General features: G+C 57.4%; 1 protein-coding gene across 1 annotated transcript in view; it reads right to left on the reverse strand.

The window, feature by feature from the left end:
- Positions 1-249: 249 nt before the first annotated feature.
- HSF1 (heat shock transcription factor 1) overlaps positions 250-14,777 on the reverse strand; it is a 39,354-nt gene continuing 24,826 nt past the window's right edge. The window contains exons 5-13 of the mRNA XM_034069196.1: positions 14,289-14,364; positions 13,762-13,823; positions 12,784-12,880; positions 10,397-10,533; positions 8,171-8,434; positions 3,319-3,424; positions 2,277-2,342; positions 1,278-1,347; positions 250-645 (exon numbers count right to left, since the gene is read on the reverse strand). Of these exons, the coding sequence (XP_033925087.1) occupies positions 443-645; positions 1,278-1,347; positions 2,277-2,342; positions 3,319-3,424; positions 8,171-8,434; positions 10,397-10,533; positions 12,784-12,880; positions 13,762-13,823; positions 14,289-14,364 (1,081 nt within the window). The 3' untranslated portion in view covers positions 250-442. The remainder of the gene's footprint in view (positions 646-1,277; positions 1,348-2,276; positions 2,343-3,318; positions 3,425-8,170; positions 8,435-10,396; positions 10,534-12,783; positions 12,881-13,761; positions 13,824-14,288; positions 14,365-14,777) is intronic.

The raw sequence follows: 14,777 nt of genomic DNA on the forward strand, positions 1-14,777 counted from the left end.
ATGGAAAGCTCAGGATCCCGTTTCCTTAGGGAAAGCTCCTCTAGGGAAGCTCAGGATCCCATTTCCTTAGGAAAAGCTCAGGATCCCCTTTCCTTAGGGAAAGCTCCTCTAGGGAAGCTCAGGATCCCCTTTCCTTATGGAAAGCTCAGGATCCCATTTCCTTAGGAAAAGCTCAGGATCCCGTTTCCTTATGGAAAGCTCAGGATCCCCATTCCCAAGGGAAAGCTCAGGATCCCTTTCCCAAGGGAAAGCTCCCCCATTCCTCCCTGCCCCTGCCCCCCCCGCAGGCCCATCCCATGGGATGCCTCTGTCCATCCACCGGAGCCAGGGCTCCGGAGCCGCTTCCAAGCCCTTCCCGCAGGCTCCGGCGCTTCCGGGGCTGTGCAAAGCGAGGCCTAGGCCTGGAATTCCCTTTGGTGCGGACGCTCTTCCCGAGCCGGCTTTAGGACACAGCGGGATCCTTGGGCTTGGCCTCGGGCCCGGCCAGCAGGGAGAGGCTGGGATCATCCGGGTACTCATCCCCGTCCGTGAAATAGGGACCCTCTCCCAGCTCGAAGAAGATGGGAAGGTCTCCGGAGCTCACGTCCACGGCGCTGGAATCCACCAGGAAGAGGGGCTGGGCTGTGTAGTGCACGAGCTGCTTCCCTATGGATAGAGGGAGATGTGGATATGGGGGATGGAGCCGAGCAGGGATGGGGCAGCCAAAGTGGCTCCATTCAAACCCTTCCATGTCCCAGCATCCTCATAGGGAAGAACTTCCCAAGATCCCATCAACTCTTCCCTCTCCCAGTTGGAACCATTCCTCCCCATCCCATCCCTGCATCCTCATCCCAAGCCCCTATCCCGGTTCCCTGCATCCCCTTCAGGCTGCAGGTGCAGCATAGGATGCTCCTTTGGATGCTCCCAGCCCCTGTGTCCAATATGGCACTGCAGGGATGGGGCAGCCCCAGCTCCTCCCTTCAACCCCTTCCATGTCCCAGCACCCTCATGGGGAAGAACTTCCCAAGATCCCATCAACTCTTCCCTTTCCCAGTTGGAGCCGTTCCTGCTCCTCCCATCCCTGCATCCTGGTTCCCTGCAGCCCCTTCAGGTTCTGGAGCTGCTCTCAGGGCTCCTTTCCACGGCTCCCATCTGGGGTTTGTGCATCCCACTAAGATCCTGCCCCATCCCATTATCCCCTCCCCATGGAACAACGTGTTTGGGATGAGGATGTTTGGGATGAGGAATGGTTCTGGCACCACCACAATTCCCACTGGACACTGGGATGCTGCTGGTACCTGCGTCTGCTGTGCCGGCCTCTGTCTCCGTGGGCTTCTGCTGTTCCTGGGATGAAAGGAGATCCTGGATCTGTGGGGGAACAGTCGGGATCTCAGTGGCCAACATAGGGACCCAAGGCACATCCGGGCATGGCTGATAGCCCCAGGACCTGCTGAGGTTGTGCTGAGCCCATAGGGATGGGGATGCTCCAGCTCCCAGTGTGGTTCCATAGATCCTGGCTCCTACATCATGGAGCCATGGAATGGGTTGGGATGAAGGGAGCTCAGAGCTGCTCCAGCTCCAACCCCTTCCATTGGAGCAGGATGCTCCCAGCCCCTGTGTCCAACCTGAGCCCTGCAGGGATGGGGCAGCCCCAGCTCCTCCCTTCAACCCCTTCCATGTCCCAGCACCCTCATGGGGAAGAACTTCCCAAGATCCCATCAACTCTTCCCTCTCCCAGTCGGAGCCGTTCCTGCTCCTCCCATCCCTGCATCCTCATCCCGGTTCCCTGCAGCCCCTTCAGGCTGCAGGCACAGCCTGGGATGCTCCCTTGGATACAGCCTGGGATGCTCCTCTGGATACAGCCCAGGATGCTCCTTTGGATACAGCCCAGGATGCTCCTCTGGATACAGCCTGGGATGCTCCTCTGGATACAGCCTGGGATGCTCCCCTGGATACAGCCCAGCCACGGGGCCACCACTGCTCTGGCTCTGGGGCTCTGGTCTGACCCTGCTTCCCCCTTCCCCCTCTCAAAGCAGCTCCCAAGGATCCATCTCCATCATCCAATGGATAAAGGCAGCTCGGAGCCGGCTCCAGCACCAGTGACTCCCAAATCCATGGAGGAGCCATCCTGGTGTGTTCCTGCCTCCCGCTCCCATCCTGCTCCATCCCATCCTCACAACCTAAGCAGGTTCCTGGGAGCATCCCATGGGCTGGCAGTGAGAGATGCAGGGATGGGCTCCATGTCCCTCCTCCATCACCATGGAGCAGTGCTGAGCAGCTCAGGACCCCACACTCACAGTGGCCAGGCTGCTGTCCAGGTCCGGCAGGTTCATGTCCGTCACTGTCATGGAAGGGCTGAAGAGCTGCCGAGAGGGAAGAGGCATCAGTGAAGGGAAGGCAATGGAATCCCGGCATTCCCAAGGGGAATTCCCGGCTGGAAACAGCGTGGGCCGGCTGCCACTGCAAGGCATGGGGTGGGGGAGCAGAGCAGGGAGCACCCAGGTGGGGATCTGGTTGGAGGTGTCCAACTGATCCAGTTGGAGGTGTCCAACTGATCCAATTGGAGATGTCCAATTGATCCAGCTGAAGATCCAGTTGGATATGTCCAACCAGTTCAGTTGGAGATCCAGTTGGAGATGTCCAACTGACCCAACTGGAGGTGTCCAACCAATTCAGTTGGAGATCCAGTTGGAGATGTCCAACCAATTCAGTTGGAGATGTCCAACTGATCCAATTGAAGATCCAGTTGGATGTTCCCAACCGATCCAGCTGGATGTTCCCAACTGATCCAATTGAAGATCTAATTGGATGTTCCCAACCGATCCAATTGGATGTTCCCAAGCAATGCAGCTGGATGTTCCCAACCGATCCAGCTGGAGATGTCCAACTGATCCAATTGAAGATCCAATTGGATGTTCCCAACCGATCCAATTGGATGTTCCCAAGCGATCCAGTTGGATGTTCCCAACTGATCCAGCTGGATGTTCCCAACCAATCCAGCTGGAGATGTCCAACTGATCCAATTGAAGATCCAATTGGATGTTCCCAACCGATCCAGTTGGATGTTCCCAACTGATTCAGCTGGATGTTCCCAACTGATCCAGTTGGATGTTCCCAACCGATCCAGTTGGATGTTCCTAACCAGTCCAATTGGATGTTCCCAACCGATCCAGCTGGATGTTCCCAAGAGATGCAGCTGGAGGTTTCCAACTGAACCAGCTGGAGATGTCCAACTGATCCAATTGAAGATCCAATTGGATGTTCCCAACCGATCCAACTGGATGTTCCCAAGCGATGCAGCCCTCCCCCCCCGCAACATTCCCATAGGATCAGACTCACATCCAACAAGGCGCTGGTGTCCACGCTGAAGCCGTGCGTGCTCAGCATGGTCTGGAGGTTGTCCAGGTTGGAATCGATGGTGTCCAGGTGGTCGTTGAGCTCATTCCTGCACACGAGAGAGCAGAGCCTGGGTCCTGAGCCCCCCCAGCCCCATGGATTCCGCAGGAGCCTTTGGATTCTGCCATCCAAGGATGAGGAACCCAAAGGGATGAGACCTGGAGCTCCTATGGATTCCAAGGGGGGGTTCAGGTAAGCACCAACCCCCATGGTCCAAACTCTTCCCATCACCTCCTGGTTGTGGATCCAGGATAAAGGCAACATCCTCATCCCTAAACTAACGTGGTTTGGGGGGAATGTTCCGCAGGGTCACAATTGGACAGGGAAACCCCTTCCCATCAGGATGGGCAACCTGGAGACGTTTGTTCCTCGGGAGATGGGAATGATGGAGAGCACCAAAGATGCTTCCATGATGGACCTGGGGGGATAACGCTTCCCAGAGCATCCCAACCTGGGCATGGATGCAGGTGGCTCCCAAGAGCTCACACACACATGGTGGGACATGAGGGAAGAAGCACCTTGGTCCTATGGGAATCACAGCTCACTTGAAGGTCAGGATGAGGACCAGCAGGGAATACATCCCATAAACTGTGCCATGGAAACCTGGAATCCTGCTGAAGCTGAGCTCTCTCCATATCCACCAGGAAACTGGACACTGGGATGGATGGGAGAGCCCCACACACACTGGGATAGTGCTGCAGGGCAGGATGAGTGCAGAGCACAGACAACCCCAACAGAACTTGTTCTGCATGGATCCATGGAATGCGTTGGGAATATCCAACCCCATTCCCTGCCAGCATCACCTCCAGGGATGGGAAGAGCTCCAGGGATGGGAATTGCTCAAGGGATGGGAAGAGCTCAAGGGATGGGAAGAGCTCAAGGGATGGGAAGAACTCAAGGGATGGGAAGAGCTCCAGGGATAGGAAGAGCTCAAGGGATGGGAAGAGCTCAAGGGATGGGAATTGCTCAAGGGATGGGAAGAGCTCAAGGGATGGGAAGAGCTCAAGGGATGGGAAGAGCTCAAGAGATGGGAAGAGCTCAAGGGATGGGAATTGCTCAAGGGATGGAAAGAGCTCAAGGGATGGGAAGAGCTCCAGGGATGGGAAGAGCTCCAGGGATGGGAAGAGCTCAAAGGATGGGAAGAGCTCAAGGGATGGGAACTGCTCAAGGGATGGGAACTGCTCAAGGGATGGGAATTGCTCCAGGGATGGGAAGAGCTTCAGCCCCATTGGCCTCCCAGTGCCTGCAGCTGCATTGAGCAGGTTGGGAAAGGTTGGGAACGAGCTTTTGATCCCTGTGGATCGAGGTGAGGGAAGTTCCCTGCTGGGTTCCCTGCCTGGGAAGCAGCTCTTGGAATGCTGACCCTTGCCATGCTCTGCAATGGAGCAAGGAAGAGGAAGGAACTGGGCCTGGGGTGGTTACAGCAGAGCCAGGCTTGGGGAGAGGCTCCTTGGAAAGGCAAAGTGCTCGGGATCATGGAAGCATGGAATGGGATGGGATGGGATGCAGGGATCCCTTCCACTGCTCCAGACCTTGAGCACTGCCAAGGATGGGGCAGCTTCAACTTCAACCCCTTCCCGTGTCCCACCATAGGGAAGGACCTCATCCCGGGATCGCTCCTCATATCCCATTGAAATCCATGCCCCGCATCCCATCCCATCCCATCCCATCCCATCCCTGCCCTCAGAGCACACACATGGAGGCAGCAACACAAGGAGCCTGGCTCCTGGAAAGGGCCCCATGGGCAGGGGGATGGGGGATGTGGGTACCACGCTCAGGTACTCCCATACAAAGAGCCCCATTCATCCCGCTGGGAACACCAGCTCCTCACAGGTGAATCCTGGGCTCCCATGGAATTCCGGTGCACAAAGGAGGCCCTTGTGGCTCCGGTGACAGGGCAGGAGGCTCACAAAGAGCCCTTTGGGGCTCCCCTTCTCCGATGAACCGGGAAGCAATGGAGCGTGGTGAAGATCCAGGGATCAGGGAGCATCCTGGCACCCCCCATGCACTGCAGCCACTTCCTGGCTCCCCACATCCCAGCACAAGCTGGGAATTCCAGGCCTGGAGTCCCAGGATCCTGCTCTGCTCATCCCGGCTCCATCGGGAATGTGGGATGGCCAAGAGCCATCCCAGGAGGGGATGGGGTCAGGGCCTCAGAGCTCAGCTCCATCTCCCCTCTATCAGGCTCAAGCCATTCCCATTGTCCCATCCCTGCATCCTCATCCCAATCCCAACTCTCCCAGTTCCCTGCAGGCTCTGGAGCTGCTCTCAGCTCTCCCCTTCCCCTCTCCAGGCTGCTCCATCCCAGCTTTCCCAGAGCTGGATCCAGGGCAGAGCTGCTCCAGTTCCTGCAGCATCCCCATGGGCTCATCCCGACTCATCCCAGCAGCTCCAGGTCCCTTTGGTGCTGCCCCAGAGCTGATGCCGGATCCCAGAGCTGGATACAGGATCCCAGAGCTGATGCAGGATCCCAGAGCTGATGCAGGATCCCAGAGCCGGATGCAGGATCCCAGATCCAGATGCAGGATCCCAGAGCTGGATGCAGGATCCCAGAGCCGGATACAGGATCCCAGAGCTGATGCAGGATCCCAGAGCTGATGCAGGATCCCAGAGCTGATGCAGGATCCCAGAGCCGGATACAGGATCCCAGAGCTGATGCAGGATCCCAGAGCTGATGCAGGATCCCAGAGCCGGATACAGGATCCCAGAGCTGATGCAGGATCCCAGAGCTGATGCACGATCCCAGAGCTGATGCAGGATCCCAGAGCCAGATGCAGGATCCCAGAGCCAGATACAGGATCCCAGAGCTGATGCAGGATCCCAGAAGTGATGCAGGATCCCAGAGCTGATGCAGGATCCCAGAGCCAGATGCAGGATCCCAGAGCTGATGCAGGATCCCAGAGCCAGATGCAGGATCCCAGAGCCAGATACAGGATCCCAGAGTTGATGCAGGATCCCAGAGCTGATGCAGGATCCCAGAGCTAGATACAGGATCCCAGAGCTGATGCAGGATCCCAGAGCTGATGCAGGATCCCAGAGCTGATGCAGGATCCCAGAGCCGGATACAGGATCCCAGAGCTGATGCAGGATCCCAGAGCTGGATACAGGATCCCAGAGCTGATGCAGGATCCCAGAGCTGATGCAGGATCCCAGAGCCGGATACAGGATCCCAGAGCTGATGCAGGATCCCAGAGCTGATGCAGGATCCCAGAGCCGGATGCAGGATCCCAGAGCTGATGCAGGATTCCAGAGCCGGATGCAGGATTCCATGGAGCCCGAGCCCTTCGCATGGTTCTCAGCAGGTTCCTGTGCTGTGTCCTCGCTCTCTCCCCAGGGCTCAGTGCTCTCCAGGCCCTTTCCCTGCCCCATAACTGAGCTGTTCCCCACTTTGGGAGCAGCCAGGTCCAGGTTGGGATGAGCGGCTCAATCCAAGCTCAATCCGGAGCTGGGATGGGCTCCAGAGCCCCATAGAGGGCTATGGAGAGGGGAAGCCAGAGGCAAGCATCCCCCTCAGGCCCCACATCAGGAATGGGGAAGGAAGAGGCTGCTTCCATTGGGTTTGTCCCTTCTCCCCATGGAGCGATGACCCTGCAGCCCCAAGGCTCCCATCACCTCAATGGGTCAGTCCATGCTAGCCCTACAGCCAACAGAGCTCTGGTGCTTCCAGCAGCTGGGAATGAATTGTGTCTTCTCCAGATCCCTTTCTTACCTTAAGGACACAAAAACTGTCCTGGAATTCCATAGGAAGAGCTTAATTCTGATCCTCTGTTTTCCCCAGAACCCAGGGAGAACGGGAATGGCTGAGATCTCCATACAGTGAAGGAGATATGAGATATCCATATGGAGAAGGAGATATGAGATATCCATATGGACAAGCAGATATGAGATCTCCATATGGAGAAGGAGATATGAGATATCCGTATGGAAAAAGATATATGAGATCTCCATATGGTGAAGAATTCCTTGGCATTCCATGTGGATAAAGAGCTCCCGAGGTTTGGATGCCAGCCCCTGCAGGAGCACCCATGTGCTCTATGGGATGTGCTCTAAACCACCCATCAACTTCCAGCCTCCATCCCTGAGCCCAGCCTAAGTCTGACCATGGATCATGGAATGGGTTGGGAATAAGGGAGCTGAAAGCTGCTCTAGCTCCAAGCCCTCCCACTGGAGCAGGATGCTCCCAGCCCCTGTGTCCAACCAGGGATGGGGAATGTTCCCCATGGCTGGAGCCAGGAGGGCAAAGAGTGGTTTGATGCCAAACTGCTTCCTATGGGAATGTGAAGGGCAGCTGGGATGGGCAGAGGACAGAGAGGGACGGGGCCACGCTCAGAGCAGTGCCCACAGTGAACCCAAGGCACCTGCACCTAAACCCCACTGGGAGCTGAGCCGTGGGGCAGAGGAGGGGGTTCTGCCCCTCTGCTGTGGGGGGACCCCATTGAGGGCAGCTCTGGGGCAGCCCAGAGAGAAGGCTCCTGAAGGGGAGAGCTAAGAGCATCCCTAAAGGGGCTGCAGGGAACCGGGATGAGGATGGAAGGGATGGGATGAGGAGGAACAGCTCCAACTGGGAGAGGGAAGAGTTGATGGGATCTTGGGAAGTTCTTCCCCATGAGGGTGCTGGGACATGGAAGGGGTTGAAGGGAGGAGCTGGGGCTGCCCCATCCCTGCAGTGCTCAGGTTGGACACAGGGGCTGGGAGCATCCTGCTCCAATGGAAGGGGTTGGAGCTGGAGCAGCTTTGAGCTCCCTCCATCCCATCCCATTCCCTGTGCTCCATCCCCAGCTCCGGATACACTCACTTGTCGAGGCAGGCGACGCTGAGGCACTTGTGCTGCGGCTGCTGGGGGCTGGCGCTGGCGGCAGCCGCGGCGCTGGGCTCGGGCTCCTGCAGGAAGGAGTCCATGAAGGTGGAGGGGAAGAGCTGGGTCTCTGCTGCAGGAGCCTGCCCCGGACTGGGCTCCTCTACCTGGGGGCTGCGGCTGGGGCTGGGGGGCTCCTCCTTGATGCGCAGCACGGGGCTGCTCCGGGGGGGCTCCTCCTTGATCCGCACCACGGGGCTGCTCCTGCAACAGAGGGGCAGTGGTGAGCACATAGGGAACCAGACTGGACCCATAGAACCCCCCCCTGGACCAGGTGTGAAGGGGATGGTGATGGAGCATCCTCTGGGCATGGTCCTGTGCACACAAACACCGTGGTCCTGCTTACTCACTGGGCGGCTGTGGGATGGAGGGAGGATGAATGGGAGGAGGTGGGATTGCACTTAAGAGCACAGTTAAAACAATGCAGGTTTGGAGGTGGGAACAGGCAAACAGCAGGGGAGCAGACCAGGGGAGGTACCAGACATCATCACCATCAAGGGTAGGTACCAGACATCACCAAGGGTAGGTACCAGACATCATCACCATCAAGGGGAGGTACCAGACATCATCACCATCAAGGGTAGGTACCAGACATCATCACCAGCAAGGGTAGGTACCAGACATCATCACCATCAAGGGCAGGTACCAGACATCATCACCACCAAGGGTAGGTACCAGACATCATCACCATCAAGGGTAGGTACCAGACATCATCACCATCAGGGGTAGGTACCAGACATCATCACCATCAATGGGAGGTACCAGACATCACCATCAAGGGTAGGTACCAGACATCATCACCATCAGGGGTAGGTACCAGACATCATCACCATCAATGGGAGGTACCAGACATCACCATCAAGGGTAGGTACCAGACATCATCACCATCAGGGGTAGGTACCAGACATCATCACCACCAAGGGTAGGTACCAGACATCATCACCAAGGGTAGGTACCAGACATCATCACCACCAAGGGTAGGTACCAGACATCATCACCATCAAGGGTAGGTATCAGACATCATCTCCATCAAGGGTAGGTATCAGACATCATCTCCACCAACGGTAGGTACCAGACATCATCATCACCAAGGGTAGGTACCAGACATCATCACCATCAAGGGTAGGTACCAGACATCATCACCATCAAGGGGAGGTACCAGACATCATCACCACCAAGGGGAGGTACCAGACATCATCACCATCAGGGGTAGGTACCAGACATCATCAGCACCAAGGGTAGGTACCAGACATCATCACCACCAAGGGTAGGTACCAGACATCATCACCATCAGGGGTAGGTACCAGACATCATTATCACCAAGGGTAGGTACCAGACATCATCACCATCAAGGGTAGGTACCAGACATCATCACCATCAAGGGCAGGTACCAGACATCATCACCATCAAGGGTAGGTATCAGACATCATCACCATCAAGGGTAGGTATCAGACATCATCACCATCAAGGGGAGGTACCAGAGGAGGAGGTAAAAGGAGCTGGGAGAGCCCAGGGAGCCATGGAGCGAGGACTCCTCCTTGCTGGGGAGGCTGAGCCAGCTCCAGAGCTGCTGCTGCCAATGGGAACTCCAATGGGAAAGAGTCCCCCTAAACCCCCCTGTGTGCTGGGATCCTGCCCCTCTGATGCGGGAAGGGGGGAGCTGGGAGCAGCTCCAGAGCCTGGAGGGGCTGCAGGGAACCGGGATGAGGATGCAGGGATAGGACAATGGGAATGGCTTGAACCTGCCTAGGGGAGACTGAGCTGAGCTCTTGGGGAAGGATCAGAGAAACATGGGATCAATGAGGTTGGGAAAGCCCTTTAAGATCCGGTCCAACCAGTCCCAGCCCTGCCAAGGCCACCCCTGCCCCATGGCACTGATGGTGCCTGCAGCCCTGTTCCAATGCTGAGCACCCTGTGGGGCAGGAATTGTTCCTCAGCTCCATCTGAACCTGCCCTGGTGCAGCTTGAGGCTGTTCCCTCTTGTCCCATCCCTTGTTCCTTGGGAGCAGAGCCCCTTCTGGCTCCATCCTCCTGCAGGCACTTGGATGGAGCCATCAGGTCCCCCCTGAGCCTTCTCTTCCCCATCTGAACCCCCCATCCCATCCCATCCCATCCCATCCCATCCCGTGCTTCCCTGCAGCTCCCAATGAAGGAAGAGGAAGGTACCTCCCATTGAGGCTGCTGCTGGGGGATGCTGAGGGGCTGGACTGGGCGAGCTCGGTCACGTCGGAGATGATGGGACCGGAGTTGCCTGAGGAATCCGGGGAATAGAGGTTGGAGCCGCTGTATGCTGGGGAAGAAGCCTGCAATGACAATCACAGCATTCCCAGTGTGAAGCACTGGGCACAGACTGGGCACTGCCCCATGTCGGGTTAGGGAGCAGGAGGAGGCACATCACAGCAGTCCCAAACCCCCCAAGGCATCCGGGAACAAAGGGGATTCCAGGTTAAAGGATGCACCTGGAACACTGGGAAAACAGGGGGGGAAAGTGGGGAAGAGCATGGTCTGCCCTTGGGATCATTGAGTGTCTCCCCTTCCCTGCTGTACTGGATTAAAGCAGCACTTTGGGATCACAATGAGATCATGGCGTGAATACAGCCCCTCAGCTCCCTCCTTATTAAGATCCTAAGGGATTACAGGAGCTGCAGGGATGGGATGGAAGGAGCTGCATGATGTGGTTACAGGAGCTGCAGGGATGCAGTGACAGCAGCTGCAGGGATGTGGTTACAGGAGCTACAGGGATGTGGTTACAGGAGCTGCTGGATGTGGTTACAGGAGCTGCAGGGATGTGGTTACAGGAGCTGCAGGGATGTGGTTACAGGAGCTGCAGGGATGTGGTTACAGGAGCTGCATGGATGTGGTTACAGGAGCTGCAGGGATGTGGTTACAGGAGCTGCAGGGATGGATGTGGTTACAGCAGCTGTAGGGATGTGGTTACAGGAGCTGCAGGGATGTGGTTACAGGAGCTGCATGGATGTGGTTACAGGAGCTGCATGGATGTGGATACAGGAGCTGCAGGATGTGGTTACAGGAGCTCCATGGATGTGGTTACAGGAGCTGCAGGGATGTGGCTACAGGAGCTGCAGGATGTGGTTACAGCAGCTGCAGGGATGTGGTTACAGCAGCTGCAGGGATGGGATGGAAGGAGCTGCAGGGATGTGGTTACAGGAGCTGCAGGGATGTGGTTACAGGAGCTGCAGGGATGTGGTTACAGGAGCTGCAGGATGTGGTTACAGGAGCTGCAGGGATGCAGTGACAGGAGCTGTAGGGATGCATTGGAAGGAGCTGCAGGGATGGGATGGAAGGAGCTGCATGGATGTGGTTACAGGAGCTGCAGGGATGTGGTTACAGGAGCTGCATGGATGTGGTTACAGGAGCTGTAGGGATGTGGTTACAGGAGCTGTAGGGATGTGGTTACAGGAGCTGCAGGGATGTGGTTACAGGAGCTGCAGGGATGCAGTGTAAGGAGCTGCACGGATGGGATGGAAGGAGCTGGAACCAGGAACCCTCCTCAGGAGCACTTCCCATCCCTGGGACAGCACATCAGGAGCTGGAAGAGCTCCCGGGGCAGCTGTGGAAGCCGTTGAGGATCAAAGCCCCTTTGAAAGAGGAGATCAGAGGCTGGAGCTGGATCGGGAACAGAGCTCCCAGCCGGGTGGTCTGGGGGCAGCAGGAGCCAGGAGAGCCCTAATCCCTACACCAATTCCCACTGCAGGCCTGGGAACAGCCTGGATCCACGTGTGTGGCTCCTCAGGGCACACATGGATACGGACCAGGGCCAGCTGAGCACATCCCAGCGTGGGGATGCAGGAGCAGACAGTGCCGAGAGCATCACAGCTCCATAGGCTCCAAGCGTTGGGAATGCTGCATGTTCCCGAGCTCTCAGGGCATGGGATGAGGCTTCCAGACCTTGTGGGAACTGGAGGACATGGTCCTGGGCTCCAGTTTTGGGGATGCAAAGCATCGTGTGGTGTCCCAGCAGGTTCAGGGGGAGCCTGAGGAGGATTCCAGGCCTGTGTTATGGGGTTTGTTGCAGTGCTCCAAGAGGATGGGAGGACACAGACTTGTGGGATCACGGGATCATGGAATGGGTTGGGAGGAAGGGGCCTGAAAGCTCCTCCAGGTCCAGCCCCTGCCCCTGGAGCAGGATGCTCCAAGCCCCTGTGTCCAGCCTGGCCTTGAGCACTGCCAGGGATGGGGCAGCCCTCAGGATCCATTGGGACCCAGCAGCAATGAGAGGGACATTCCAGAGGGATCCCTCTGCTGTGGGAAGGGGAGAGCTGGGAGCAGCTCCAGAGCCTGACGGGGCTGCAGGGAACCGGGAGAGGGGCTTGGGATGAGGATACAGGGATGGGACAATGGGAATGGCTTTAAGGTACCGGAGGCAGCAGCTCTTCCCATGAGGACAATGGGATCTTGGGATGGGTTGAATGGAGCAGCTGGGCTTGATCCGACCCAATTCCCACCCAACCCCTGCCAAAGGCCCCACGGAAGCCGGGAACACCGGGATGTGCACGGGACCCTCCCCATGGATCCCAGGATCCGGTACTCACTGCGTATGGGGAGGAGCCGTGGACGTGCTCCAGGGAATACTGGCGGCTGTACTTCGGCATGGAATGTGCTGAGCTGCCGTCGTTCAGCCTCAGGGGGCTGCAAGACATGGCCAAGCACCAGGCTTACCACGCTGGGGCCACAGCACTAGCCAGGGACACATCCTGCACCCACCCAGTGCAAGCGGAGGCATGGAATGGGTTGGGATGAGAGCATCCCATGGAGGAGCAGGATCAGCCCCTGGCTGCGCTGTGCAATCCAATGGGAATGGAGCCCCTGTGACCTCCTCCAGGCTGGCATTGGCAGTGCCATCCAGGGGATGAGGATCAGGCAGAGGAGCTGCCACTTCCCACATGGAGGAGTGGGGAAACATCATGGAATGAGGTTGGGAAAGACCTTGGGAACGGTCATGGAGTGCCAGCATTCCCAGCCTTGCCAAGGCCACCACTGCCCCATGGCACTGAGGGCCTCGACTCCACCATGGGTGAACACTCGCAGGGATGGGGCAATCCCATCTTCCTGTTCCAGAGCCTCCCCAAAGGAACCCATATCATGGGATGGATGGGATAGGATGGGATAGGATGGGATGAGTGGGGCTGGCTCAGCTCAGCGGATCCGAGAGGAGGGACAACAGGAAAACCACCCACAACAATGGGGAATTGTGCTACAGCCCAGCCCTGGGATAAACCCAGCTCAGGGGCTGCTCTTAAGCACTGAGGGCACTGGAATGGTGCTGAGCAAGGGGCAACCCAACCCCAGCAGGGCCAGGGCCGGGTCTGGAGGCACCTGAGCAGCCTCAGATGCTCCAGTGCTGCCCTTTGGGAGCAGCAGCAGCTCCAGGGATGCTGTGGTCCAGCTCTCCGGAGGGTTCAGCACTGGGATGCTGCGGCCTGGAGCACAGAATCCCACATGGAATGAGGTGGGATTGGAGCAGGAGCTGCTGCTCTCCCTGCTCCCTACCAGGGAATCTCCACACTTACATCTTCCTCTTCACTCCGAGGATGCGGTTGGATTGAACCAAGGAGATCAGGAATTGGATGAGCTGTGGGGAGGAGAAAGGATATAGACTGTGAGGGGGGGACAGGAAACACACTGGGACCAGAGCAGAGCTGAGCTGGGGACATGGGGAGTGCACAAAGGGGACACTTCCATCCCAAATCCAGCCTTTTCCTATGGGATTCCCATCAACTCATGGCAATGGGAAGGCTGAAGGTGATGCTTTCAATAGGATTAATGCTGCTGCATCCCACCGATGCTGAGCTGGACATGGGGACCAGAGTGAAGTGCTGCCTGCAGGCCAAGCACAAAGGGGGACACTTCCATCCCAAATCCAGCCTTTTCCAATGGGATTCCCATCATCTCATGGCAATGGGAAGGAAACACAGCGCTCAGAGTGGTTCTTAAAGAGGATTAAGGCCATAGCATCCCAGTGAGGCTGCGTGTGTGCATCCCGGTCACCCCCCCACACACCAGAGGCTCCCAATCCATAGGGAAAAGTGGGATTTACCTTGTTGACCACCTTCTGCTGCTGGGCATGCTTCTGCCTCAGGCTGGCCACCTCCTTCCACAGCGCCTCATTCTCACTGCAAAGGGAAGCAGCAGGCACCTGAGAACAATGGGAATACTGGGAAACTTCCCGGATCATTCCCAGCTTCCCGCTGGGCACGGAGCAGGGATTCCCATATGGGCAGGGAGATGGAGCCCAGCTCCAAAGGCACCACTGGGACCGGTGGGGAGATCCCAGTGACCCAGCTCCATGCCCCTGACCTGGTCTGTGTGCTCCCAGTGTGGTTCCATAGATCCTGTGTCATGGAAGCATGGAATGGGTTGGGATGAAGGGACCTGAAAGCTCCTCCAGCTCCAAGCCATTGGAATAGGATGCTACAAACCCCTGTGTCTAACCTGAACATTGCAGGGATGGGGCAGCCCCAGCTTCTCCATTCACCCCATCCCAGGATCCCAGCACCCTCACTGGGAACAGCTTCATCCCAATATC

Source organism: Melopsittacus undulatus, chromosome 1 (assembly GCF_012275295.1).
Source record: "Melopsittacus undulatus isolate bMelUnd1 chromosome 1, bMelUnd1.mat.Z, whole genome shotgun sequence".
In the NCBI taxonomy this organism is placed as follows: domain Eukaryota; kingdom Metazoa; phylum Chordata; class Aves; order Psittaciformes; family Psittaculidae; genus Melopsittacus; species Melopsittacus undulatus.